The sequence below is a fragment of the Procambarus clarkii genome, chromosome 14, assembly GCF_040958095.1.
Source record: "Procambarus clarkii isolate CNS0578487 chromosome 14, FALCON_Pclarkii_2.0, whole genome shotgun sequence".
NCBI lineage: Eukaryota > Metazoa > Arthropoda > Malacostraca > Decapoda > Cambaridae > Procambarus > Procambarus clarkii.
The window spans coordinates 8,846,849-8,874,719 of record NC_091163.1 but is presented as its reverse complement, the minus strand read 5'-3'; the positions used below and the strand labels follow the sequence as shown (position 1 = coordinate 8,874,719).

Here is a 27,871-nt window from a genome sequence, read left to right as displayed (position 1 = left end):
TTGTTACCTTACACAATTAACTACTGAAGTGACCGACTGTGTATTATCTTCAATCCAACAACCATACATCCGAGAAGGTAACAAATAATTACACGTCTCGGAGAGGCTACAGGATCCAAGTAAGTTCAGTAGAACTTCTGGTTTCAACTCTCTCTGACCATGTCGTAGCTCAGTCGATTAAGGCAGCGTCTGGGATGCTCTCAGACGTAGGTTCGAATCCTAGTCACGGCCCCCTGTGGATTTGTTTATTGATGCATCACGCTGTAGTGATTTGTGTGTGTGTGTGTGTGTGTGTGTGTGTGTGTGTGTGTGTGTGTGTGTGTGTAAACTAACCAAACCTTCCTAGGCCCTTATATAGTACATGTGAGTGCTATACTAGGTACCCGAGGCCTAATATAGTACATGCGTGTGCTATACAAGGCCTATAAATATTTACCGGTAAGTTTGTTTTTTTAGCTTCATTTGTGTCTGACTCTTATAAAGTGAATAGTACAAAGTTCTATCTAATTGCTCAGAACGGCAATCTTTGTACTATGGCGCGCACATTTACAAAAACATCTAAACAGGAGAATGGGTTTATCAGAACATAGTGTCTGCTCCTACAAACTTGTACCGACAAGCCACACAATAGAACCCATAGGCCTACTAGACTCTAGTAGGTCTATATCTTGAGGTTATCTTGAGATGATTTCGGGGCTTAGTGTCCCCGCGGTCCGGTCCTCGACCAGGCCTCCACCCCCAGGAAGCAGCCCGTGACAGCTGACTAACTCCCAGGTACCTATTTACTGCTAGGTAACAGGAGCATCAGGGTGAAAGAAACTTTGCCCATTGTTTCTCGCCGGCGCCCGGGATCGAACCAGGGACCACAGGATCACGCGCCCAGTGTTCTGTCCGCTCAGCCACCGGCTGGGTGGGTGGATATGGTGCTATATACACCATATATATGTAACTGTAAAAGTTACAGAGCTAGACAGTAACAAATACAAATATTTATTTAGGTAAAGTACATACAAGGTAAGATACAAAAAAGTTGATAGAACTATTACATACAATGCCTAAAGCCACTATTACGTAAAGCGTTTCAAGCAGGAAAAACACTAAGACTAAAACTTAATACTAGAGGAGTGTGCCTCGAGCACCTTGAAAGTATCACGAGCACATGAGATGTCAAGCGTAGTGCGAGGGTGTCGGTCGGGGTCCCACGCTAATTGACGTGTTACGTAAGGCTGGTTCACGTGCTCTTCTTGTTCCAGACCCGCTCCTTCCTCGTCGAGACCGACATTAAAGACCTACATTCACTTCATATAACACTGACGCTAGCCTAGGCTACGCTTAATCCTTAAACACTCCCAAACCATTATCCAAAATACGACGGCGACTGGGTGACATCAATACAATACACTGTTACACGTTGGTAAGCCTACATTTTATAATTTGAAATTGTAACATGCAGAGGAATTGAAATAAGTTTATTGAGTTAAAATACACACAAAGGGATGAGGTAGCTCAAGCTATTCTCACCCCGTTCAGTACATCGTGTTAATACATACATAGACACACATCACAAACATATTACCAAACATTCTGAGAGATAAACATCTACATTTCCTAACATGCAGAGTGGATCGAACACTGAATTTCACGGTCTCTTCATAAAACAATGCAGTGAATTGGCCTAATTTAAAAGTCTCAAACCCCTAGGCTACCCACCTAACCGACGGAGCCGATGCTCACTAGTACCTAGAACCGTCAAAACTAAGGGTATTTTACTTCACACTACACAACTAAGGAATAGGCTGTGTAGTATGAAGACTAATAATAATAAACAGCTGTATGATCCTGTAATACCTCATATCTAAACGTTTATGTATCAGCAAAAGACCTACCATCCATGAATAATAATTTATTGTTAATACAAAGATATTGTAATGAAAAATGTCTTTAACTAGCTGAGATTATAATATGTGGAGATTAGATTTATTTTTTAATGTAACAATTTCCACTGTATCCCTGTAATTATTATTATTAACATCTTTAATGACAAAATTAATTACAATTTTGCCTAATCTGAGGATTTCAATTAAGCCTTATTAAAGTGATCCCTGTAATCCTCTTTGCGCTACAGCTCACAGACTGTCTAACTAGCCGCCTCCGGCGGCAACAATCAAAACCTAAACCACAGCAATTTTTACACAAGAGGTCGATTGCGTAAACCAAAAAAATGCAATGCTTTCAGTCAGAGGGCGGAATGACCACATAGCAACATCACCTTACGACCCACCACCACCACCACCACCACATATCACCCTCACAGCGCCCTCTAACCACTCCGCCACACCTTGGCTAATACTACTTTCCTTTTTCCTCAATACATTCCACCCATTCCCAGCACCAATTACCCCTCAACTCCTTCAAATATTCAACTACAGACATCTTCCCTATTTACACTCCCCTTCCCCCACCACCCCAGCCTTGTATACGGTATTCAAACTCCTTCCATTTTCACTCTGTAGGCAAACCACCCCATCATCATGGCATCCAATCTCTCAATCATTACCTACTGTAAACACACTGAATTAGTCATGAGGAACAGTATCGACTGATCTTATGACTGACCACTGAGGCCGTCCCGCATCATCATGCTACGTGATCTCGTCTCTGATCGAGACTTTCACCAGTTTCAAATAATATACTTTCAAGGGAGTATATTATTAAGACTACTCAATTGCTCGGTGGATAGAGCTTCGTCCTCACAGGCGTGGGGTCCGCCGTTCGAGTCTCCTAGAGCCCAGGTGCATGGAATTCAATGAATTCATTTTAAGAACCTTCATTTTTTACTTTATGTATATATTTTGAATGGAATACCCAGCTTTCAGTGCAAGTAACTTACTACTCAACAAAGCATCTATCTACTCAAAAGGATATATAAATTTATTTTCATTTACCAGAAAAAATTCTGGTAAATACCCATCATAAAAAAATCTATGGTGTCGTCTGCTGTAATCGTCGGTAGCCTATAGCAATGTTGGGATAAATTATCAGCAAAAATATGGAAGTCTTTGAGAAGCCGCCAGCTTCCTGTCCGAAGCCACACTGTAAATTCAGGTAAAATATTAGAAGCACATAGGCTTATAGCCTTCGTTAGTCCAATTACCCTCATATGTCAACAATCTTTGACGTGTGCTTCAATAAATGACATATTTGGATAGGCCTTCTGGCATAAACCATTTAAAATATATATTAGCCTACCAGTTAAAGCTCATTTTAACGCAGTAGCCTATATCTAAAGCTATATAAATTGTCTCACAACTATATCATTTTAATAGGGTTAGTTAACCGCAAACGCGTACAGGTATTACAAATGCTCACAAGTAGGTAGGTATGACAATTTACAATTGAAAATCGGTGAGCCTTTGTAATCTTGTGTGTGTGTGTTCAGACTGGCGTACTGGCTATACAACACTTTCTCTTCGTAAATACCAACTCTGGAAAAGTTTTGTCACCTTGCCACTTCTCTACAGAAGTCATTAATGGCACTTAATTTACAAGCGTGGCAGCGTTGCATCACTTCCGCGCGGCCTGGCCCTTACCATTCCTGGTGGATGACGTGGCTGGCCAGACCAGTGTACTTGGGGCTCTTGGGAACCTCTCCACTTGGCCAACCAAGTGATAAAGCACCAACAAACTGGTAGGCGATACAATGGCCTAAATAAAAACAATGCGGTTAAACCCAGATGAACAAATATATATCCGCATGATACATTCACCGCTTCCAAACATTACACAATGTTAGATAAATCATCCTTTAATTTAAAACAAATATACTAGTGTAAGGACATTCAATTTTGGCGTTAAACAAAATATTAAGTTTCCTTAAACTATATATATATGAATAATGCTGTGATTCGAAGCCTCGTAAGTTTCATGTGAACACAGTATACATTCTTAAATTCCTTGGAAAACCAGGTACTGAACGCGAACGAAACAAACTAAATACTATTACATAAGTCTGATCAGAAACGAGTAACTTTACCGTATTTAATGCGATTTTTCAACATTAGACCTATAAACTGTCGTACAACAAAATTCTTATTTAATTACATTTGTTTTACTGCAAATAAATCATGGTATATAATCCAGAGTAAACTTTTGGCGAGCCCTCGTGACTTTCATCAAGCCCCCAACCGGGAAATCCAGGGTGTCATTTTCCAACAAAGAACACAACTTCACTTCCGACATATTCACCGTCAAACCTCTTGCCTCGACCCACCTCTTGATGTATTTAGGCTTTCCCAGTGTCGATAAACAATAGTATTTAAACCGTTAACACATGTAGACTCTTGCAAAAAAAATAATTATGCAAATTAATAAATTGGAAACTACCGTATTAACATGTGTAGTTGCTACTGTTTCAATACTATATTTTTTATACAGAGTTGTTGATTTGTGGAACCAATTACTGCGTAACGTGGTGAAGGTGGGTTCCCTGATGGTTTCAAACGTGGGTTGGACATGTATATGAGAGGGATTGGGTAGTTATAAATAGGAGCTGCCTCGTATGGGTCAATAGGCCGTCTGTAGTTACCTTTGTTCTTATAACCACGTTTAAAGTCAATTAAGCAATGTCCAAAAATAAATGATGATTATCTACCCAATCAACATTGCAATTATTGCAGTACCTCCTCCATTCAGAGCGTGGATGTGGAAGGGTGGGGTGACAGTGGACCGAGGTAGAATGAGAGTGGGGTCCCGAGGGGGATAGTGAAAATAATTGTGAGGGAAGGGGAGACAGTGTAAGGCAGGTGTGGTGATGAGCAGACCAGAATACTGTGTACATTGGGACTGGCATAGCAAGTGTTTTCATGGTGGAACAGGCTAGCAAGACTAGACAACAGGAAGGCAGACAAACAGCTACAGCTTCCTTTTAAATTCAGGCTAATTTACCTGTACACATTAATAAAATACAATAATAATTAAATCTAATCAACCTAAATTTGATTTAGAACACGAGAGCATTGTAAAGGGGAGGCGGAAGTGAAGGAGGACTAAGGGGAAGGAATAGGGGGAGGGAAAAGCTTTGCAACTATTGCATTACCTCCTCCATTCAGAGCGTGGATGTGGAAGGGTGGGGTGACAGTGGACGGAGGTAGAATGAGAGGGGGTCCCGGGGGGATAGTAAAAAAATAATGATGGGGGGGGGGGAATGGGGAAAGGTGGGACAGTGTAAGGCCAGTGTGATGAGGAGCAGACCAGAATACTGTGTACATTGGGACTAGCATAGAACATGTGTTTTCATGGTAGAACAGGCTAGCAAGACTAGACAGCAGGGAGGAAAGCAGACAAACAGCTAAAGCTAGCAGCTTCCTTTTATATTCAGACTAATTTAACTTGTACAAATTAATAATACAATAATAATAATACTTTAATCACATACAAACTTTTCTATGGTCATTTCACTTTTAATAACTCATGCAACATACTCCTAGCATGTTACAGGAGATAAAACATGGAGATCACATCACATGAAACCAGAAGGCATGGCAGGAGATGCAAAATGCCCCGTTGAAAAGCAGGAGTGCAATAGGTACTCTGGGAGAGATCATTCATCATCATCATCATCATCAATGGCACAAGACTTTTCAACACTTTCCCGCTACATAAGGGGCATAACTGGCTGGCTTTTCAGTGTTTTTTCTTGAACTCTTGACACACCTCCAAAGAATACCTGATCAACCAGGCTGCGATTCATGGGCGAGCAGCCACGTCCAACAGCCTGGTTGACCAGAAGACCAACTGGGAGGCCTGGTCGAAGACCAGGTCGAGGGAGCGTTCATTCCCGGAAGGTACACAGGGTAGATGAAGTTGCCACTAGTCAAGTAAGATAATCTTATCTCTGGTTACATATGATAAGATATTACAGGCTACCTTCACCACTCCCAGCAAAATGCCAAGCATGTTATGTCGACCAAATAAAATCTACTGTATTAGAAATAATGTACAATAAAGCCAAATAATGTACCAAAAATATAATCTATATAAATTATTCCTTAATTAAGTGAGAGGCGAAGCAAAATGTGGAAAATAGCCATAATAAAAAGCAAGCCTAGAGGAACAAAGAGCATTCAATTCCAGTAGAATTTGAGACTAGGCTAGGCCTGAGGCCAATCATTTTCAATAACCTTCCATTAAATATAAAAACAATTAACAACATGCTCTTATTTGTAATGGGGAACATGATATTGATCAGCTGGATATGTACATATGTCAGTATGAGCTGCTAGCAAAAAAAGAATATATAAAATAATAATAGATTAGCTGATTATGCTATGTTGGCCATGATTGCCTGAACTGCTTCATGGTACATAATTTGCCACTTGTGATCCAACAGAGTGAGACAGGCTTCAATGTGCTCATGGAAAAGCCAATACAGTACAATACAGGAAATGGAATCTCTTAACACCTTCAACTGAAATAATTTTTGGGTAAGAGCTTACTTATTTGATATAAAATTCAGTTATACAGTATCAGCTTCATTCATGGGTGTGTGTACACAAGTACAAAATAGGCCTGTGAGCATGTGCACATCTAAATTCTATAGAAGCTACAATACAGGTAATATTGATATTAAACACTGCAATACTGATAATCATTAAAATATCTAAATATAGTTCACCATGTTATCTCACAAGTTATTTTTAAAAATTACAATATTTATCTCAAGGGAACAGATCCCACAGCAATGCTAATACAATTTAAATCACTGGTGCTGTCCTGTCTTGAGAACTGCTCAGTATTCACTTCCCCTTTCAGAGCAGGAGAGAGATCTCTGAATTAGAGGGAAATCAGAGAATCTATATGGCACACATAAAACAATAAAATATCTAAATTATTGGAACCATCTCAGAGCTCTCAAAATGTTCTATCTGGACAGGAGACGAGAAAGGTATCAAATAGTATGTACATGGAAGATACTGGAGGGCCAGGTCCCAAATTTGCACAGTAGAATAACAACATTCTCGAGCAAACGATACTGAAGTAAATGCAGAATAGAACTATTGAGGAATAGAGATGCCATAGGCACAATCAGAACACTGTCTGAACATCAGGGGTTTACGGCTGTTCAATACCCACCGAGCAAGCATTAGAAATATTACCGGAACATGTGTGGATGTCTTTAGAGGCACTTAAGACAAGTTCTTGCAAGAAGTGCCAGACCAACCAGGCTTTAGTGGATATGTAACTGCAAGTAACAGCCTGGTGAACTACATTATCACAAGTTGAGCCTGGCCCCATGCCGGGCTCTGGGAGTCGAACTCCTGAAACCCTCTCCAGGTATGCAAGGAATACTTGTCAAAAGAAAATCCAAAGGAGTAGATTTTTAAAACCGGAATACGTTTATACTAATCTTCTGTATATACAGTAATAAATTAAAAAATTGTGCATACTGTTCATTTAACATATGAGTAATGGGAACCAAACTTAAAATCTCACAACTATCAAAAAAAAAAAAAATTAATGACTAACACTGCCTAATTCTATGCTTATCCAATCTCAACCAAAATAGGAGGCTTCCACTAAGGAACCCAACACGCGATGCCCTTTTTTGACGAAAAAGTTAAACACAAAATTCCTTAGTGCAAGCACTATATGCAAACATTTTTATCCTCAGCCTGCATGGTAACTAGACATTACACTATCACCTGTAAAATTTAGCCATTTATATCCAGATGCTTCATATATTTATGTACCCCTTGAACTATAAAACAATTATGTATTAGGGTTATTCCAAAACTTTTGATGCAAAACAAAGGAGGAGACACTGTTCAATAAAATGAGACTGGAATGGATGCTTTAAATGTACAGTAATATGTATGGTGGGGTCCTGACAGCTGAGTGGACAGTGCTCGGGATTCGTAGTCCCGAGGTTCCGAGTGCGATCCCCTGCGGAGTCGGAAATAAACGGGCAGAGTTAGTCACCCTGATACCCCTGTTCACTTAGCAGTAAATAGGTACCTGGGAGTTAAACAGCTGCAATGGGCTGTTTCCTGGGGGTGTGTAACAAAAAGGGGGCCTGGTCAAGGACCAGGCCACGGGGATGCTAAGCCCCGAAATCATCTCAAGACAACCGTTGAAAGAAATTAAAAAACCAGTGATCCGGGTACTATCACACATCATGTACAGAATATTTGCCTGCACACCCAGCCACTGGTCTACAAATTGCAGGATATATTGCTCGTTTTTAAGAAACTTTAACAATGCATAGCATGGTCTATATTTTACCTCATTTCAGTTCCATACTACTGTATTACACAACAGATAATAATGTCTTTCTCAGGTGCTTAGTCCTGTGGGTCCTTAGAATAGCAACCATAGATCATGGATTTTTTTTTAATTTACTTCATTAAAGGTTTCAAGAACAGACCATACTGCTTCTTTTAATGAAAAATTATTTAAAATATCTGATACCACAAGAATAGTGATTATATGCCAGCGTTTCTGAACTTTTTTCACCCTTAAATTAATTCTTAGTACATTAGATAAACACATGGATTTCATTGACAACTGAAAGCAGACTATTTCTGTCTGCTCTCGATGATGGATATATAAGAAAAATTAAACCTTAAAATTACTTACAAATACATTTACATATGATCAGAATTAGCCAATTTATCACCATCTCTTGATAGTGATAGATTGTATTGCGAAACTCCTAGTTATCTTCGGGGTCCATGGACCCTAGATTAAGAAACCCCTGGATTAGGTCTGTAGAACCTAATACGTAACAGAAACTAATTATTAAAAACCCTAAAATGGTATTCAATTTACAAAATACAGGTACCGTACAATGAATTAAGTATTGTCCTAAATTTTAAGACAACACTTGAAACAATTTACTTTTGCTAAAACTTAAAAACCATTTCTTAAGCTCTTAAAAGAAGAACCAAAAGGTACTTAACATGTGTTACAAAATCAAACTAAACTCTCAACTAGACTAATAAAACATAACAAATCTACCATTAAAACTGTGCAGAAAATTAAATAAGTGCAAAAATGGGATAACTATTGCAAATGTTCAAAGTGATATATACAAAACAGCACTAGTTATTAGGGTTGAACAAGATATTTACCGTGGGTACCTCCATCTTATCCAAAGTACTTATCCTCATCCTTTCTATGTGCTATACATAGTCGTAATTGCTTGGAGCTTTCTCTTGATAATTACCTTCTTACTGTATAGATAAATCTGTACTGTACTGATTTTACAGTTTGATAAAAACCTAGAAAAACACACAGTCCTGTACTATACAATACCCACGCGAGTAAAGATAGCTCCCTTCTGTTTGGTTTCTGTATATAGTACAGTACCAGTACAGTATTGTCTAATCTTTCACCCTTATTTCTTAAAATAAATGGAGGAAAGAATGGGGTGGCTTCCTGGATGGGAAAGGGTAGGGGGGGGGGGGTGTTAAGGTGGGTCGCCGAAAATGGACCTTCGGCTTCAAAAGGCAGGTTAGGATCCGTCCCTGATCATACCAGAGCACTGATCCTAATACCAGAGCCTAATAACTTAGTCACTTCTATGGAAGACAGAATGGCAGTATTAATTTTATTTAATATCAGCAGCCTTTGGACCAGCTGGGTGACAGGACACCTACAAGTCATAGATGCACCTCGACTGACTTATAAATAGTCATGTTATATGTTACATGGTGTGAATTTAGAATTTTGTGGCCTTTATAAAGCCCACATTTATGTAGAGCATTTGCACTTTTCTTTACTGATAAATTTCAAAGATTTCAGACTTATTAATTGTCAAGACCATAAGGCTAAGGTAACAGCACCGACTACCTTAGTTTTTAACCTAAAAGTACAGTACTGCACAGCATATTTTAACAATAAATTCAAGGATAGAATTCAGCTAAATTTACACATCTTTGTAAAGTGGACCATATTTTTAATGGGAGTTTATATGGATTCCTGGTACACATTCCATATGTCATGTCTACAGTGCCATATATAAATCACAAACTTGATAAGTACAGTTTTATTTGGGGGATCACACACTTAGATGAAGTTTGGTTAGACTAATTTTGGTAAAGAGATGTTGGCTGACTCATCACTGCCATTTTTTTTTCAAATACACACCAAAAACAAGATTTACTTAGTGTAAATAAAGTGCAGTGGATGAAGCTGGATCCGAGGATCAATGTCTCTGTGGCTCGGTTTCTGACCAGGCCTCTTGGCTGGTGGACTGGCCAACTAGATTTACAATCTCAGCATTAATACACATTACATTATCAACCTATTGTTGTAAGTGCAATGTTTCCTCAACTAACTGGAGAATTGTCAAAACAACCTAACATACATTCAGAATTATCAAAAGAAAACACTAAACCTGTATAACCCCTAACCTAATAATTTGGTATACAATTAATATTGGCCTAGAGCCTATGGTATAATACATGAATCCAGAGCCACAAGGGGTGGTACTCATTGGTACTCATTGGATACAATATCATCAATGCCAGTTATGTTATCTAGATTTATACTACAGTAAGTACTGCCACATACGCCTCTATCCAAATGGTGTTGCCCTCAAATGTATCACATGCTTCAGTTTAGGTTACAAATATGTTATTCTTGACACTACAATACCATAAAAAGTGGATGCAACCATAATACAACAGCTCCAATGTTCACACAACCACAGAACCCATAACATGTTAATACGAGGAGATAAAATGGGTGCACAATCAAGTTATAATTGGGTAGTATAAACACAAATTTGACATTTTGGTGATAATGCATTGTTGTGAAAGTTTAAGATCCGAGTTGTTTACATATGAATTTTAAACAGTTTCATGTATTTATATATGAACCAATAATATTTTGCACATTATACAAATATACAAATATATATATATATTATATATTATATATATATAAATTTTTGTATTATACTGGCCATAGATGTGGCTTAAAATCATAAATTTCTCAAAATTAAATACATCTTTCAGCACCACACGAATGTTCCTTTGCCATGATCACAATAATACACACAGTAAAACAATTTTGAGTACCTACCTTGGTTTCCTAACACCAGCTGTTGCCCAAAATAAAGCAAGTTGGCAGACTCACTATTCATCACCTACGTTTAAATGACATTTTATAAAAGCATCGCCATAAAACAAAAAATTTATAGTACCATTACCTTCGGTTAACATCGTAGCGTAGCGGCTGGTCCCAAAACGAGCCAATGTACACCCGCGCGACTTCAGGAGTGGCGAGCACCTTTCCTAGAGACCACATTAGAGCACCGTATACTCTCATCAGCTGCTGATGGTCCACCATGTCAGCCTTGTTAAGTACAATACGGATTTTATCGTCGTGTCCCTTGAGCGCTTCAATGGACCGCCGGAACTCATCACTGATATCCAGTTTGTGCGCATCAAAGAGGAGAATAATTCTGTCTACCCGCTCAGCGAACCACTCTAAGACACCTGTAAACTCGTAACCTCGGTCCACCCGTTGCTTCTCCCCAGAGAGGATGCCGGGCGTGTCAATGACAGACAATCCCTTCAGCACCGTAGAGTTCACTTGTGAGCACTGGAACCGGTTGAGGAAAGCATTTCCAAACTTGGAGAGAGGTCTGAAGGGCTTCTTGGGGTCCACCACTAAGGCGTTCCCCGGGATGGTGCCATCTGTGTCTCCGTACATGACAGCAATGAAGCCATCTGTGGTGGGCTCGGGTCCAATCCTGATGCCTGGGAAGTCCCTCTCCAAGAGGTAGCGGATGAAAGTGGTCTTACCGGTCGAGTATTGCCCCACCAGCAGGATCATGGGCTTGGCATCAAAGTCTGGATCATCGAGGGCGGGGGAGTGGAAGTCGTGGAACTGGTAGTTCGACTCCAGCGGGAACACCTTCGTCTTGTACACTTTCCTCAGGCCGTCTAAGACGGTGTCGTACACGTCTAGCGACTTTTTCTTCGCCTCATCCTTGTTCATCCAGGAGAACATTGTGGTGGTGGTGCTGGCGGCGGCGGAGCCCGGGCCACGTTCGTCTGCGTGACAGCTTAACCCACTGGTGGAGATAACTGTGGACTCCGGCCTCCCCCGGAAGTTGACGTCGCCGTGTTTACCAGCACCAGCGCCATCTGCCTCCCCGACCCGCCAAGTTTAAATCCTGTTCACAACCCCGCCCTGGCACTCTCTCACACTCTCGCTCTCACACACTCGCTCTCACACACTCGCTCTCACAGCCTCGCTCTCACACACTTGCTCTCTCACACTCGCTCTCACACACCCTGGTACACTCACACTCTCGCTCTCACACACTCATACACTTGCTCTCTCACATACTCGCTCTCTCACACATTCCCTCTCTCACACCCTCCCTCACACACCCTCGCTCTCATACACGCTCGCTCTCACACCCCTCGCTCTCTCATACCCTCACTCTCACACACACTCGCTTTCTCACACCCTCGCTCTTACACACACTCGCTCTCCCACCCTCGCTTTCACACCCTCCTATCCTCGCACACCATTAACTCGGATACAAAGCCTCTTGAATCTATCCACATCCCTCTTGTCAAGGGACGAGACTTTCCCACCAGTCGCCCAAACAGTTACTGGCCACACCCAATCGAGCTTAACCTAAAAGTCCGAGTCACGTACAAATCATTTGACTTGCAGATTTTCTGTCTGACTTACCTGGGAATTTAATAAATATCGCGCTCACGAAAGAAATAAAAAGGCTATTTCTGAATTTATTTATATGCGAGCATCCATCTCGACTGCCTAACACTTATTATAACAATTAACAGAAAGAATTAAATAAATAAGGTAACATTTGTTGGTAAAATAGCCTTCACTATGGCCTTTACAAATGTAATATTACATTTACCATCATAAATTATTTATATTACTTATATTACCATTATAAGTGATTGCCTTCACTTTGTTATACTCAAATTCTGTCAGTTGAAATGTAACCAATCACAGGCGAGTAGGCCTCTGACGTCATGCCAGACAGAGGAGCATCAGGCATGCTCCCAGCAGCCTCAGTTATCCTCACAGACTCAGAGTAGAAGGACCTCGTCTAGGCAGATATATACCTTGCTATCTCAGTCAATAAATATATACAGAAGCGACTGCTGTGTCTACCTTCTACCCCGAAAAAGGCAAACGAATAACTTGCTAATGGTATACTGTGAAAAACTATAGTATTTACTATGAACAATTGTTTATTTACTAAATTATACCGCTGTTAGGCTGCATTTGTGGAAACTATACATTTTAAAAATATATATATAAAAAAATATATATATATATATATATATATATATATATATATATATATATATATATATATATATATATATATATATATATATATAGCAATAAGTTATTGCTGAGTTTCAAGCATTCCTTAAAATCATTATTTCATTGGCCACGTTATGAAAGCGAAGTAATTTGCAATGAAGCTTTTGAGTTGCTTTTAAAAATATAATCTGAGCTATAATGATAAATTATGAGAGTCCACGCAATTCCTCAGCCTCACACGAATTTGTCATCAACAATTTAATCATGGGTGCACAACATAGAGGATAAAAAATGATCTTACTTAAAACTCTATATTTAAAAAAAGTACTGCAATTTCTGATAAGCAAGTCACATTAATAAAAAATATAATCTACCAAACCCTCACCAGAACATGGATAGCTGGGAAGGAAAACTGACCCAACCAGTTGAGCAGGAACAAGATATTTGTATGTAAAAAAAAAATAAAGTTGTTTTTCAGTGGGACCAACTCGGTTTATTTTATTTCTAGGACGGGTGACGACTTTTATTGTACTATTTAAACTCAGCTTCCCTTCCCCTCCTCAAGAAAAAATATATATAAGCTATATATGAACGTTTTATTAAGTCTAATTTGAGATATCAAACAACAGCATATTGTGAAAGCTGAATGAATAGCACAATGTGAAATGAAATATAATTTTCATGCTGCTTTGCATATAATATAATTTGATGTACTTTTATTCACTTATCTTTATATTGAATTGTTGTTACATATTGCCGGCTGTACAAAGGATTTGCCTCTTGAGAAAGAGACGTAGGGGAAGGCATTCCTAGCCAATTGTTGTTTTAGATTCAGCTACTTGGAACAAAAAGTTGCAAGCACCACGGGCTATGGTGAGCCCGTAGTGGACTTACCTGGCACAGGAGCGGTGCTGTAACTTGCCCTTCCTAGCCATAGTTGTGGGGTGACTTATGAACACAATTAGTAAATAGAGTGCACCTTTTATTTTGTAAGTCTCTGATTTTCTGAGAATTTAGGATCTTGAATAGTAGGAGGTAAGTCCTATTGATAAGCATTACCATCTTTTAAGACTTAATAATTATTTATTACTTTTTAAGTCTTAAAAGATGGCAATGTTTATCACAGACATTTAATTAAATATCAAGGCAAAAGTGTGAAGCTTTCTGTGATATACATAATGTTCATATTGAAAAGCTGGAATCAGATTGTGCTCACAGGTGACAAATTAATCTTTACATTTATCAATTATTTTACCCGGACAAAAATAATTGCATTAAAAAGTGAATTTTATTAATATTTGAAAGCATTTCTTAGACATTCAAGTTCAAGTATATTTATTGAGACAAGAAAACAATACATCTCAAAGGAATAGAGTAGCTTAGGCTATTTCTACCCCTCCCCTTCTTAGACTTTATAATGCTAAGTAAAAATTCTCCAAATCACTTAGAAATTATTCCTTCAAATGTCGCACAAACACTTCTCCGCTATCTATATTATTACGAAATGTTATGATTACCCAACTTCCAGTAATACGTGTTTATTGACAGTCATGGGGTTCACCACTTGGGTTACTGAACATGTGACCTCTTAAGTGTGTTCTGAATGCAGACGGTGATTACGGGTTCACCATAGCCCGTGCTACATGGAAATTTGGTTCCAGTAGCTGAATCTAAAACAACAATAGCAGACAGTGAGTTACAGTAACGTGGTTGAAGATATGATGAACACACCAGACATCAGAAGATGGAGAAACGACGGCGTTTCTGTCCGCCCTGGACCATTATCAAGTCGATTGTCCATTATTAAGTCGATTGGTTTGGTCAAGTGTGTTCTGACTTACGTGTGTGTTCTGACTTACGTGTGTGTGCTGTTTAGCTGTATTTGTGGGGTTGCTTTCCAACTCTTAGACCTTGCGTTTCAGCTTTCTTTTTTCCTTTTATGCAACTCCAGACCCTATTGCGTTTGCAGGCGATGAGTCACAATAACGTGGCTAAATTATGTTGACCAGACCACACACTAGAAGGTGAAGGGACGACCCTCTGCAGTTCGTATTCCTACTACTATCCCCTCTACTACATCTTATTTTGCCCCTCACCACTCTTGCCTATTTATTGCCTGCATCTACTTCCTCATCACAATCGACTTGAGAATGGTCCAGGACGGACCGAAACGTCGTCGTCCCTTCACCTTCTAGTGTGTGGTCTGGTCAACCTATTGCGTTTATCATATGCATTTAAAACTGTATTGAGTTAGCCTTTACTACCTGCTTCTCCGACGCATTCCGAGACTGTACTGAGTTAACCTTCACTGCGTCTGTGAAGCAATTTCACTTGCTGACGACCCTGCAAAAATTCTTACTTATAGCTCTCTGATCCGCATAAACTTTGAGTTTCCACCAGTGTTGATGCCAAACATTTTGCCCTAGTTCACTTGTCCATATATCTGAGGATTTTCGCTAGTGAGGTGTCGTATAATCATTTTGACAAGCTAATTTTATGGTCGGGAGTTTGGTGTAAAATTTCCCCTCTATCACAAATTAATGTCGTTGTAAAAGGCCATTGTAACGTCTGCGAGAGGATAACTAACGCTAAAATACCTGGTATGTTGTGACCAAGTCTCTAGTTCTTTTTTGTCCAGCGATGTAAAGTTAAATTACATTATTTAATTTCTCGTATCATGATCAATTTCTAGCCATATTACTGGCCAGGTTTGTCTATAGCACCAGTGTTGTCAGTGAGCTAAGAATAAAGGAATTTGCCCAAGGTCTGTTGGCCCACGAGAGGCAGCTCCTGTTTACACCCAATCACACTTGTAGTGTTTCAGCTCGTGCCTGAAATTGTCCAGCGTTCGTGCCTCAGAGGCTACCAGGGAACTTGTTACACACACACACACCCTATTTACGAACCACCGTTTACCTATTTTAGTTTCTAACTGTAAACGTTTACCCATTTTAAACTTTTTGGCGAGTTCTTGAGTTGTTATTTTTCAGAACACTATTTATATACAATAAAATATATCCCTGCAGTCCAAGCACTTAGGACCGGACGATAGGACGGACCGAAACGTCATTGCTTCTCCGACTTCTGAGTCGTGGTTTGGTCTTAATTCAGTGTTGCTTTACTTGTACTTCTCGGCCTGTATGTTTACACTCGAGTGCATATTTTGCTCCCCTTTTTGTAGCAGTCATATTTCTTCCGTGCCAAACACTCCCAGTATTGTTTACGTGTCTATATACTTCCTGTATTGTGTCCGTGTCATACACACACACACACACACACTGTGTTTTCCATGCTCTTTTACTAGTCTTTTTTTTTTGTAATTGAGGCACTCTATACGAAACTGATTTCCAGGCTGATTTTCCTGGGTTTTTTCCCCCCGGTGTCTCTGAGGACTGCATTTCTATCAGTCACAGGTCACAGAGTCTATAATTTCCGGTGTCATTTCTCCCTCCAATTTTCTTTCCCTCTCTCTCTTTCACACACATCATTTATTATGGATTGTATCTTACTTTTTGTTTTCTATAATTCCCTCTCCATATGCTAGTCTCTGTCACCTGCCTCCGTTTTTGCTATGCGATGGCCTTCATGATCTTTAAGTGGGTCTCCCCTACTGTGCTCTCGTTTTCTATGCTCTCAATGTCGCTTCTGCTCTTTATGAATAGGCAAAATAAAAAATGTGAGTACCTAAATTTACCTGATGGCCACTATTTCTCTAGTGGCCTCGACGAGGACAGAAAGCCGGAGGCTTGTCAAAGGTCACCCATTATTTGTCCTGATGATTTGAGTTAGTTTAGTTAATTTATTATGCACCCCATACCTTCTTGTGGGCGGTAGTGGAAAGTTACAGAGGCACTTAATAGGGTCAGGGACTGAACCCCAAAATTCATTTAAATAAGCAAGTTACAATCTTGATGAGCTAGTTACAAAATTCAGTATAAGTCGTCACATCAACAATGGGTTCGAGATCGACCACATGTACAGTTTCTAAATTAAGCAACTGACATATGTGGAGAGCTAGTGTCACAATTGATATGTTTGTCCTGCACACCGCCCCCCATCCAGTGGGCAGCGGTGGATACGTTACAATCACTTAGTTACTACAGTTAGCAAACTGGGGATATTTGGCTAAGATTTCTGGTAGCAGATCATTTGAAATGAAATATTTACACAGTTGGAACATTGGTTATAGAAATGTCTCTGAATTCACGTATCTGAAGACGTGATGATTTTATCGAGATAGATTTTGAGTTTTGGCAGTAAGGGTTGTTGATGAATCTCTGAGGCAGCATACACTATAATTAGGAATAATGCCTTTCAAAACGCAAGTGAAGAAAAAGCACGTATTGAGAACTATGCCTCTTCAACGCAAGCTGAACTAACTGCCATTGTTATGGCGCTAAGATTTCTTAAACGAAACACTAATGGTTGAACTAATTTCAACGATCTCCATCTTATGCACTAGTCTCCTATTGAGTACTTTGTCAAAGGCTTTCTGACAATCAAGAAATATGCAGTCTACCCAACCTTCTCTTGCTTGTCTAATTTTGGAATTCTATTAATCCCGTGAGGCAAGTTTTGCCATTCCTGTGAATGTTTAGGGTCTCGGTAGTACAGTCGGTTTCGTTCTCAACCCACACTCGATAATTTCTGGTTCGAATCCAGGGTGGGACAGAAATGGTTGGGCGCATTTCCTGTTGGGCGCATTTCCTATCACCTAATACATCTGTTCCCCCCCCCCCCCCTCCTAGCAAAAAGTAGGTGCTCAGGAGTTAGTCAGCTTTTTGTGAGGTTCCATCCTGGGCGGGGTCAGTAATTCGATTTTGGAAGGGGGCGGGGGGGGGGGACGTCGATAAAAGCCTAACGTGTATGTATACACTATGGCTTCCTGTCCCGACACAATGAATTATTAAATTATTATGTCTGTCTGTGTGTGTGTGTGTGTGTGTGTGTGTGTGTGTGTGTATGTTACGTGCGTGTGTGCATGTTATACGCATGTGTACATGTTATGTGCGTGTGTGCATGTTATGTGCGTGTATTTGAGTGCTCTGTGCACACACACATATTTGTAAATGTTTCTCGATGTTTAACACGAAGGTTTGTGAAAGACATGATGGCCGATGGATGAGGATGATAACATTCCAATATTCAGAAGATCATCCTGGGAGAAAATAAGAGATGCAGGCGCGAGGGGTCATGATCGAGAGATCGTCCTATCAGGTTTGGAGAATTCCTGGGTCAAAGGTCAGTGTCAAGTTCAAGCAATACGTGATTCTTGACTTTCAAGGTCAGAGAACCAGATCTTGCTTCCAACGGCACTTTCAGTCTTAGCCTTGAAATAGGCAAAAATGTGAAATATGAAATGCCGAACGAATATTTGCTTATGCCTAGTTCAGGTTGGGGGGCCTCACGGCTGAGTAGACAGCGCTCGGGGATCGTAGTCCTAATGGTTCGGGTTCGATTCCCGGCCGAGGTAGAAACACATGGGCGGAGTTTCTAATAGTAAATATACACAAAAGAGCTAAGGTGTTCGTTGACCAGACCTGGACACGTGACCACAGGCAGCCAATCAGAATCATGGATGCCGTACCCCATGATCACAACCAACCAATCAAAGCGAGGGGGGCTTATCACCCGCCCATATTGGCCAAGGTATCCAGGACCCGCTGTGTGTTATCAACATTGTGACGTCATAGTGACGTCACACACCTGTACACCACATATAAAATTAATGTTATCTCTTATTATGTTGGGTTAGGTTGGGTCAGGATGGGTTAGGTTAGGTTGAATTGGGTTGAGTTGGATTAAATTATGTTAAATTATTTTTTGCTAAGTTGGTTTGGGTTTGTTTACAAAGTAGAGATGACGTAGGGGGGTATATATAATTACAATTATTACTTAACCTATACCGTTGATAGGTTAAGTAATAATTGTAAATAAGAAGCAATAAGATGCTTATCTTAACATACTAAGAAGGTTAGGTGAGGTCGCTGTTTTCTATGAAGCTTTCCAAGGTAAACTAAAATATTCACAATCAATTAGTATGTCACATATGCACTTATTAAATAAGCCAATTTTGACTGTAAACAAGTGCGAGAACGGGTTGATATTTTCCTCATGTCTTAGACCCTACTTTACAAAACTGCCCTTGAGTCTAGCCTCATTACAACTGTGTTGTATACAAGTTGTATACAACATATATACAATCTTGTATACAATTGTTGTATACAATCTTGTTGTATACAAGCTAGTTAGACTATGACAGAATTAGAGTGGGAGAATGACAGATATTTGTTGAGTGTATTAACTTTGTCGAGCTGTTAGTTCTTGGACCCCGCCTTTCTAACCACGGGTTGTTTAACCGATTCCTGAGTCTCGACCTAATTTTACTCGGTGGAGGCGGAAACATATGGGCAGAGTTTCTTTCCCCCCCTGATGCACCTGTTCACCTAGCAGTAAATAGGTACCTGGGAGCTGGACAGCTGCTACGGGCTGCTTCCTAGGGATGTGTGTGCGTTAGAGATAAATATATGTAGTAGATATAATCGAGGAAAAATAGATTGGTTAGAAAAGCGGGGTCCAAGAGCTAATAACTCGATTCTGCAGACACAAATAGTAAATACACACACACACAGTTTCAAATGTAGATATGATAGAGCCCAGTAGGCTCAGGAATCTGTACACCAGTTGATTGACGGTTGAGAGGCGGGACCAAGGAGCCAGAGCTCAACCCCCTTCAAACACAACTAGGTGAGTACACCAGGCACCTATGAGACAGGTACCTCGGGCCAGATTCACGAAGCAGTTACGCAAGCACTTACGAACGTGTACGTCTTTCCTCAATCTTTGACGCCTTTGGTTACATTTATTAAACAGTTTACAAGCATGAAAACTTGCCAATCAACTGTTGTTATTGTTATAAACAGCCTCTTGGTGCTTCGGAGCTCATTAACTCTTTAATAATTGTAAACAGAGCAGCCAAAGATTGAGAAAAGATGTATAGGTTCGTAAGTGTTTGCGTAACTGCTTCGTGAATCTAACCCCAGGTCACAGCAACCGTCCAGGTCATCCCTGGCACAGCACGATAATGGCATCTTAGTCCTGAATTTAGTAAACACTTCACCAGCTTTGCAACTTGGCAGCCCAAGGTTAATATGGTTACTGACGACCCTTGTAGCGCTCCCGAGCACGTTAACTCTTTCATAAATGTAAACTAAGCCGCCATGATCGAGGACGGATGTACTGGTTTGCGTAGACACGTAAAGTCTTTAGAAAAATTAATAATAACTAAATCTATTTGCGTCTCTGGTTGATCTACTAGCGCAAAGCTCACCGATTGTCAATTGTTTTATGAACGCCGCTCACTCTTGCTATTGCATCGTGTGAAGCTAAAACAAGACAGTCTATTGCAACCTTGCAAATAACTCATTGTTGCCATACCTTCTCTCTCTCTCTCTCTCTCTCTCTCTCTCTCTCTCTCTCTCTCTCTCTTGACTTGAGAATGGTCCAGGATGGACCGAAACGTCGTCGTCCTTCTAGTGTGTGGTCTGGTCAACGTATCTCTTCATTTCAACTTTTTATTTGGCTTGGGTCTTCTTTATTATGCACCCCATACCCATCCCGTGAGAGAGAGAGATGGTTCCTTCTCTCATGAGTGTGGAGCGCGTCTAAGTAACTGGGTCTCCACTCTTCAAACCCAATTGATTGCTACAATAATCCTTGCACTCGAGCGCGCATATGAATCCACAGGTGACACGCTAATTGTAAGGCTTGGGGGTCTGATGATAAAAAAAACACCTAAGTTTACAAACGTCAGCAACACTCACCTTCGTAATGTTGCTGACAAGAGTGTAAAGTTTTGTCACTGCTTCTATACACAGTCCTGTGATTTGTTGAAGTTATTCACATCCGCGTGATGAATCCCAATGTTTCTTCAACGTTGGTTTGTTCAGCTGGTGTTTATTAATTGGCAAGTCCGTGGTGAAAAACTCCTTTGTTTTTAATATTTGTAAGGGGTACCACCTCTGGTGATAATGTAGGGACCCATAGCCTCGGAGAAGAATATATCTTCTATATCTTCTAAATATATATTCTATGCATATATCTTCCATATTTTAAACTACCAATACTCAAACTATGTTTAGTTCATTATAACAACAATGGTTCTTGCCATTTCAGCCTATTATCTAGAACTATAATCTACTGAAACATAATTCGATATTAACTTGTTTTTAACAAATCGAGCAATGCGGTATCTCTCAAAATCTGTAGTTGATATCTCATCACTTTTTCTTTATTATGCACCCCATACCCATCCCGTGTATATATAACATTAATAATTGTGTAACTAGCGTAAAAAAGATTGTCATTTGCTTAGCTAAACGAACTAGGGGCTTCCGTAGTCTACAACGAAGAATGTTATCGGTGAAGAGATTCAGATACATATCTTTATATTTTAAGATAACAATACTCGAGTTTAATTATCACAAGGACATTCTGGGAGTGCATAAAAACACAAGAGTAAAGGATAAACAAAGAAGAAACTGCCGATATGATTCATAAATATGTATGTGGAGCAAGCTACTAAATGTCGTCATACAAGGTAAGACAATTAGATGAAATCGCTAAGCCAGTATGACAATATGGCACTGGGAGGGGACATGAGGACAGGGAGCTGGAATAGGACGGTGGGAAGGGAATGGTGTGCCCAACCGCTTGCACCATCGGGGGATCGAACGCTGACCTGCAAGAGGGAAGAGCATTGCTGTATCGATCGGTCCAAGTGTCATTATTATACAGTGAGGTTATTTCAACCTCTATTGTAGCGAGTAGTAAACTATTGTAACTTAAACTAGCCTAAACTGATTCTAAATTAAATTTTGAAGAAACAACTTAACGCCATTTACACAAGCCCTGAGCACCCACAACAAACGTAAACAGTCTAACTCCCAGCAGCTGTCACAAGACAGCTGCTGGGAGTTAGACAGTTACCTGGGAGTTAGACAGCTGCTACGGGCTGCTACCTCTGTGTGTGTGTGTGTGTGTGTGTGTGTGTGTGTGTGTGTGTGTGTGTGTGTGTGTGTGTGTGTGTGTGTGTGTGTGTGTGGAAAAAAAATTTGATTGACAGTTGAGAGGCGGGCCGAAAGAGCCAGAGCTCAACCCCCGCGAACACAACTAGGTAAACTCAGTCACAAAATATTTCTTGCTAAACACAAGCTCCCTCTTGCGTAGTATATTTCTCAGAAGTGACCTGTGGATGTATACGAGTACTAATTTTCATAAGGTTCACGAATCACCATAAATATATACAACAAACACGAGCATGCTGCTAAAACACTAATCCACGAATTAAGAAAATAAAGAGACATTCTCCCGTGTGATAAATAGTTGCGTCTGTTCACAGACGTCAATAAACGCATAATTCTGAAAACGTAAGAATCAACAGCAGTTAATTTTATATTTTTTTATGAACATTCAAGTGCTGTGTGACTGGGCCAAGGCGCCAGCAGAGAGTTGAAAATATACACAAATATATTTCAAATCAAATCAAAATCAAATATTTATGCAGGTAAAGTACATACATACAAGGTGAGACACAAACGTTGATGGATTTATAGATAGAGCTAGTACATACAAAGCCTAAAGCCACTATTACGCAAAGCGTTTCGGGCAGTTACCGGTGTCTGGTAACAGTTGTTGTTGTTGTTGTTAAAGATTCGCTACCTGGAACAAAAAGTTCCAAGTAACACGGGCTATGGTGAGCCCGTAGACTGGTAGCAGAGTTTTGGGCCATAGAGAGGTCTCCAGCCCTGCTAATTTCAATTAACCGGGTATAACCTTTCGTTGGAACACTGCGAGTGGAGTGAATTTGACTCATTGGCTATTCTAGAGACGCCTCTGAATGATACTTCAAATTCGCAACGTAACACTGAAATTGCTCAATGTATTGCCGGTCTAAGATTAACTTAGATTTCACTCTGTCGTTTGTGGCTTGGCTTTCCCCGAGTGTAACTTTTTTTTTTTTTTAATTAGCTGAACTTTAACATGTGGCAAAGAAACCAAAAACCAAACTTTAATTTACAGTCTTTCGTGTAATAATAAATAATAATAATAATAATAACAATAATAATAATAATAATAAAACGATATTATTACAAATTTATAGTTTAATAACTTAGTGTAAATAAATAATATTAAAATAATCTACGAATTACATTACTTTAAGCAGGGAAGAAATTATCAGGGGAAAGTGCCAAGCCATTACGAATATATAACACTTAGAAGAGATCAAGATAAGGATTTGGGATGGGACGAGAGGGAATGGGGGAGGAATAGTACCCAACCACTTGTGGACGGTCGGGGGATTGAACGCCGACCTGCATGAAGTGAGACCGTCGCTCCACCGTCCAACCCAATGGTTGAGGCAGATTCGATTTATACACGAGTGGATAACGTCATAGAGTACCGCAGAATCACACCGAATTAATAATAATAATAATAATAATAATAATAAGGATGGACACTTAAGTTCCATTTAATATTTGGGTTGTGACTTGTTTAATGGACAATTAACTTTACAGAGGCTTCTGAGTGTTGTGAAGACATCTTTGCACACTTATGTTATCTTCCAAGATGCAGCATTCAGCGCCCCAGCATGCTATATATAGCGGAAACAAAGTTGTTTATGTAAGCTTATGATAACGATTTGATAATGCCAGTACGAACAACAATAATGCCAGTAATAGACACACAAGTCAACATTCCTAAGATATAAATCATGAAAGTAAATGATTAAAATGCAATGAAATATTCAAACGCTTATGTAAATAAATGATTAAACTTAAACTGACAAATCTTTAAAACGCGGAAAAGGGTTAAAATATGGCAAAATTATGAGATGTTTAGTTCAAATCACAAAAATGAAATTTCGACTTAATTTCATCAATCCAATACAGTACTATAATTAATAATGTCGCTAAAAGCAAATAATTTAGACATACGTACATATATATATGTATATACATATACATATATATTCATATATATATAAACCGATTATGTGCCTCTGTAATCCTTTACACCACCGCCCACGGGATGGGTATGGGGTGCATAATAAAGAAATTGAATTGTACGTACATATATATGTACATATACAAAAGAATGGGGGTGATAGAAGAAAATATTAAAGTGTTCAGTGAGAATCCACAAGGTCTTCTCTGAATACTTTTTATTTTCCTCTCCGAGGCTATGGGTCCCTACACTTGCACCAGAAGTGGTACCCTCACAACTTTATTATATATATATATATATATATATATATATATATATATATATATATAATATATATATATATATATATATATATATCAACTGACAAATGAAAACTGTAGGTAATTAGTACAATACAAACCGAAATTGCTTTACTGAACGACTTAGCATTAATTAAAGCTAGTTTATTCCTATGGATATAGATAATAATGTCATGAACTAAATGAGTCTCAAGAGGCAGGCTTCAGATGAGCCAATGTAGGATGACAGCTCTAGCTTGCAATTGCACTAGGAACCTCAATGACTTGCTTAATGAGCCCTAGTCTTAGTTTATACATATATTTATACATGTACACATGTACACATAATAACAACATTGTAGTCTAGGTCCTGAACCTATTATGTGACTCTCTAACCTTTCAGCTAACCCCCACAGGATGGGTCGAGCCCCATAGTCTAAAATAAACCAAGTTTATCTTCGGGAATCAGTGTGATGAGACAGGAAACGGTCAATTTGTACACGGGTGCTTTGCACATACTTCTTTTGTAATTGTTAAAACTGTATATATATATATATATATATATATATATATATATATATATATATATATATATATATCGTAGTGGAAGAGTTAAGCTAGGCTAGGTTAGGTTAGACAAGGATGGATTAGATTAGATCAAGTTTTAAAATCCTTTGGCGAGCAGTCATAATATACGAAGTGGCTCATTCCAAGCCCTTGGTTTAGGAAAGAATTGGGTAAATACTGGTTCGGTAACAGGGTTGTTGATTTGTGGAACCCATTACCACGAAACGTAGTGGAGGTGGGGGGGTCCCTTAATAGAGTTTGGAGTCAGAGTTAAGTCTTGCATACTTTTTCTTTAGCCAAGTGTTTGAGTTGTTAAAAGGCCTATTCAAATCTAAATTACACTTATTTAGAATAATGGTCAAGTGACTGGCAGGAAAATTTACGTACAATTCTGACAAGAGAAACAACTGCTGCAGAGGACAAAGAATTGTGTTCCATTTATTTTCACAGCCAACAATCATTAACACTTTCCCTTAACCTTGATACAAAAAATTTCACGTTTTTTCGTCTCAGTCAAAAAAATACAATCAACACGCATCAAACACTGCCGTTATTTGAGAAAATTGGTTTTATAATTAATAAATGGTGTATGTATGAAGGGAGAACGCTAGGCTAACGTACTGTATCTCACTTTATAACGTAATTGGCAACAAATACCAGAGAGTAAAAGTTGTCCTTCACACAGAGAAGGAAAAAATGCAAGTAACGCGGTCAAGAAAGGTCAGTTGGCCTGTGTGTGTGTGTGTGTGTGTGTGTGTGTGTGTGTGTGTGTGTGTGTGTGTGTGTGTGTGTGTGTGTGTCCGTCGGCCACCTGTTAGCAAGGGTATAAGTCTACCTCCTTTAAATCACAAAGCCATTGATAGTGGCATAATCAGAATCAGAAGAGAACCAATTCCTAACAAGAATACTTCACTAATCATGCAGGTATATATTAAAACAAACCCTTCTATACAAAAGGCTGCACTTATTTAACATGGATAACAAAATAACACTTAAATGTCCATGCAATCCAGGGGCACTTACAAATCAGGGAAGGTATTCCAGTGTATAAGGGAGTACCTAAACTGCATAAGACAGCATGTCACAATGAACGAAGTCATCAGTGTTGAGAGATGTTACCAGTAGTCAGTACTAGGGCCTATCTTGTTCCTGATTTAAGTTTTTCATATCCAAGAGGGGCAAACTCCTTAATATCAATGTTTGATATTATAAAAATATGATGATAAAAATAAGAGGGAGATGACATTTCACTCGTCCAAAGTTCATATCAACTGGAAAGCATCAACTCCATATGCACGGCTGATAAGCATAAGAGCTGGCCTTAAAAAAATGAACAGGGAGAATTCACGACCACCACATATTACATCAATAGTTCGACAAACAAAACGAAAATGGAAAACATCTAGATGTATGCCACAAGACTAATAACTGAAACGTTTTAGGTGCGAGGAAAACTAAAGAATTAAACCTCACTTCGCTACAAGAATAAAAGAAGGCATGACCATCACATACAAAATACAATCAGGTCTCGTGTGATCTTCACGACCTAAAATATTGTGTGTTCTATCACAGGGTTACACGAGGCTGTGCTTCATTAAAGAAGAAGCATTTTTATAAGTCATGCACTGCTTAGAAAATGGGATAACATACAAGCTAAGCATAGTAACAATTGTTGACGCTAGGCTACGCAAGATGTAAATAATTTGATATGGTTAATGCGCCAAGAATGATTGATTACTTCTCACTTTTAACTTATCTTACGTTACTTTCATTTACTAATAAAAAGTTACTTGACACAAATTCCTATATATCACAAGAAAACCGAACAAAATTATTTATACTTAACTTACTACCAAACATCCTAAAGAAACTATACCTCTACATGCCAAATATATTTAAAAAATGCGGAAAACTGTTCATCACAGTCGGCCTGAAAAAAATAAAAATAACATCCGTTGGCCACACAAAGACCTGTTAACATTCTCTCGCGTCTCAAACGCATTTTTTAAATCTTGTAAAAATCGCGAAGACTTTGCGAAGTGGAGTGTGTGTACTGTCCCCAACACGCCAGACATAAAGCGACGCCCCAACCCACATTACTTGAACCACGCCGTCGTGACTCAGACTAACGACCCAGAACCTGCTCCTTCATTATATTTCCGGATTAATAGGATCTCTTGCCACCCCGATCCGTCACCTCTGTACATCCTGATCCCCTCAGTGCTGACTCCTGTTGCTCTTCAGAAAGTAAACTTATAAAGGCAAAACAAATCATTCAAAATAGCTAATTAAACTACCAAAATATTCACACACGTTAGTTATACTGTATAAACGAGCACACTACTTCCGGCTATTTTCAGACCAGGCTTTGAGAGATGCACGAGGGAGGGGGGGTTGGGGGGGACACGGAGACGAATACATGCCGGAAAGTGCCTTCAATTATTACAAGTGGACAAGTGACAATTAATATATTATATATATTATATATATTATATATATATATATAATATATATATAATATATTAATATATTATATATATACCCAAGCTAGTTTCACACCCAGAGGTGCCACCTCTGGGTATGTTTGTAGAGACCCCTCAGCCTCGAAGAAGAGGATTATATATATATTTGACTGAAATGGTGCATGAGAATACAGAAGACCAGATGTGAAGCCTACTGAGGTGGTTGGGAAG

The 27,871-nt window shown here is 39.3% G+C and overlaps 1 protein-coding gene across 2 annotated transcripts in view; it reads right to left on the bottom strand.

The window, feature by feature from the left end:
* Past1 (putative achaete scute target 1) overlaps nucleotides 1-27,871 on the bottom strand; it is an 82,055-nt gene that overhangs the window by 53,007 nt on the left and 1,177 nt on the right. The window contains exon 1 of one of the 2 annotated variants that reach the window (XM_045764545.2): nucleotides 11,213-12,112. The exons of the other annotated variant lie outside the window; for it this stretch is intronic. Within the exon in view, the coding sequence (XP_045620501.1) occupies nucleotides 11,213-12,018 (806 nt within the window). The 5' untranslated portion in view covers nucleotides 12,019-12,112. Of the gene's footprint in view, nucleotides 1-11,212; nucleotides 12,113-27,871 lie in introns of those variants that run through there. 2 annotated transcript variants of the gene reach the window in all.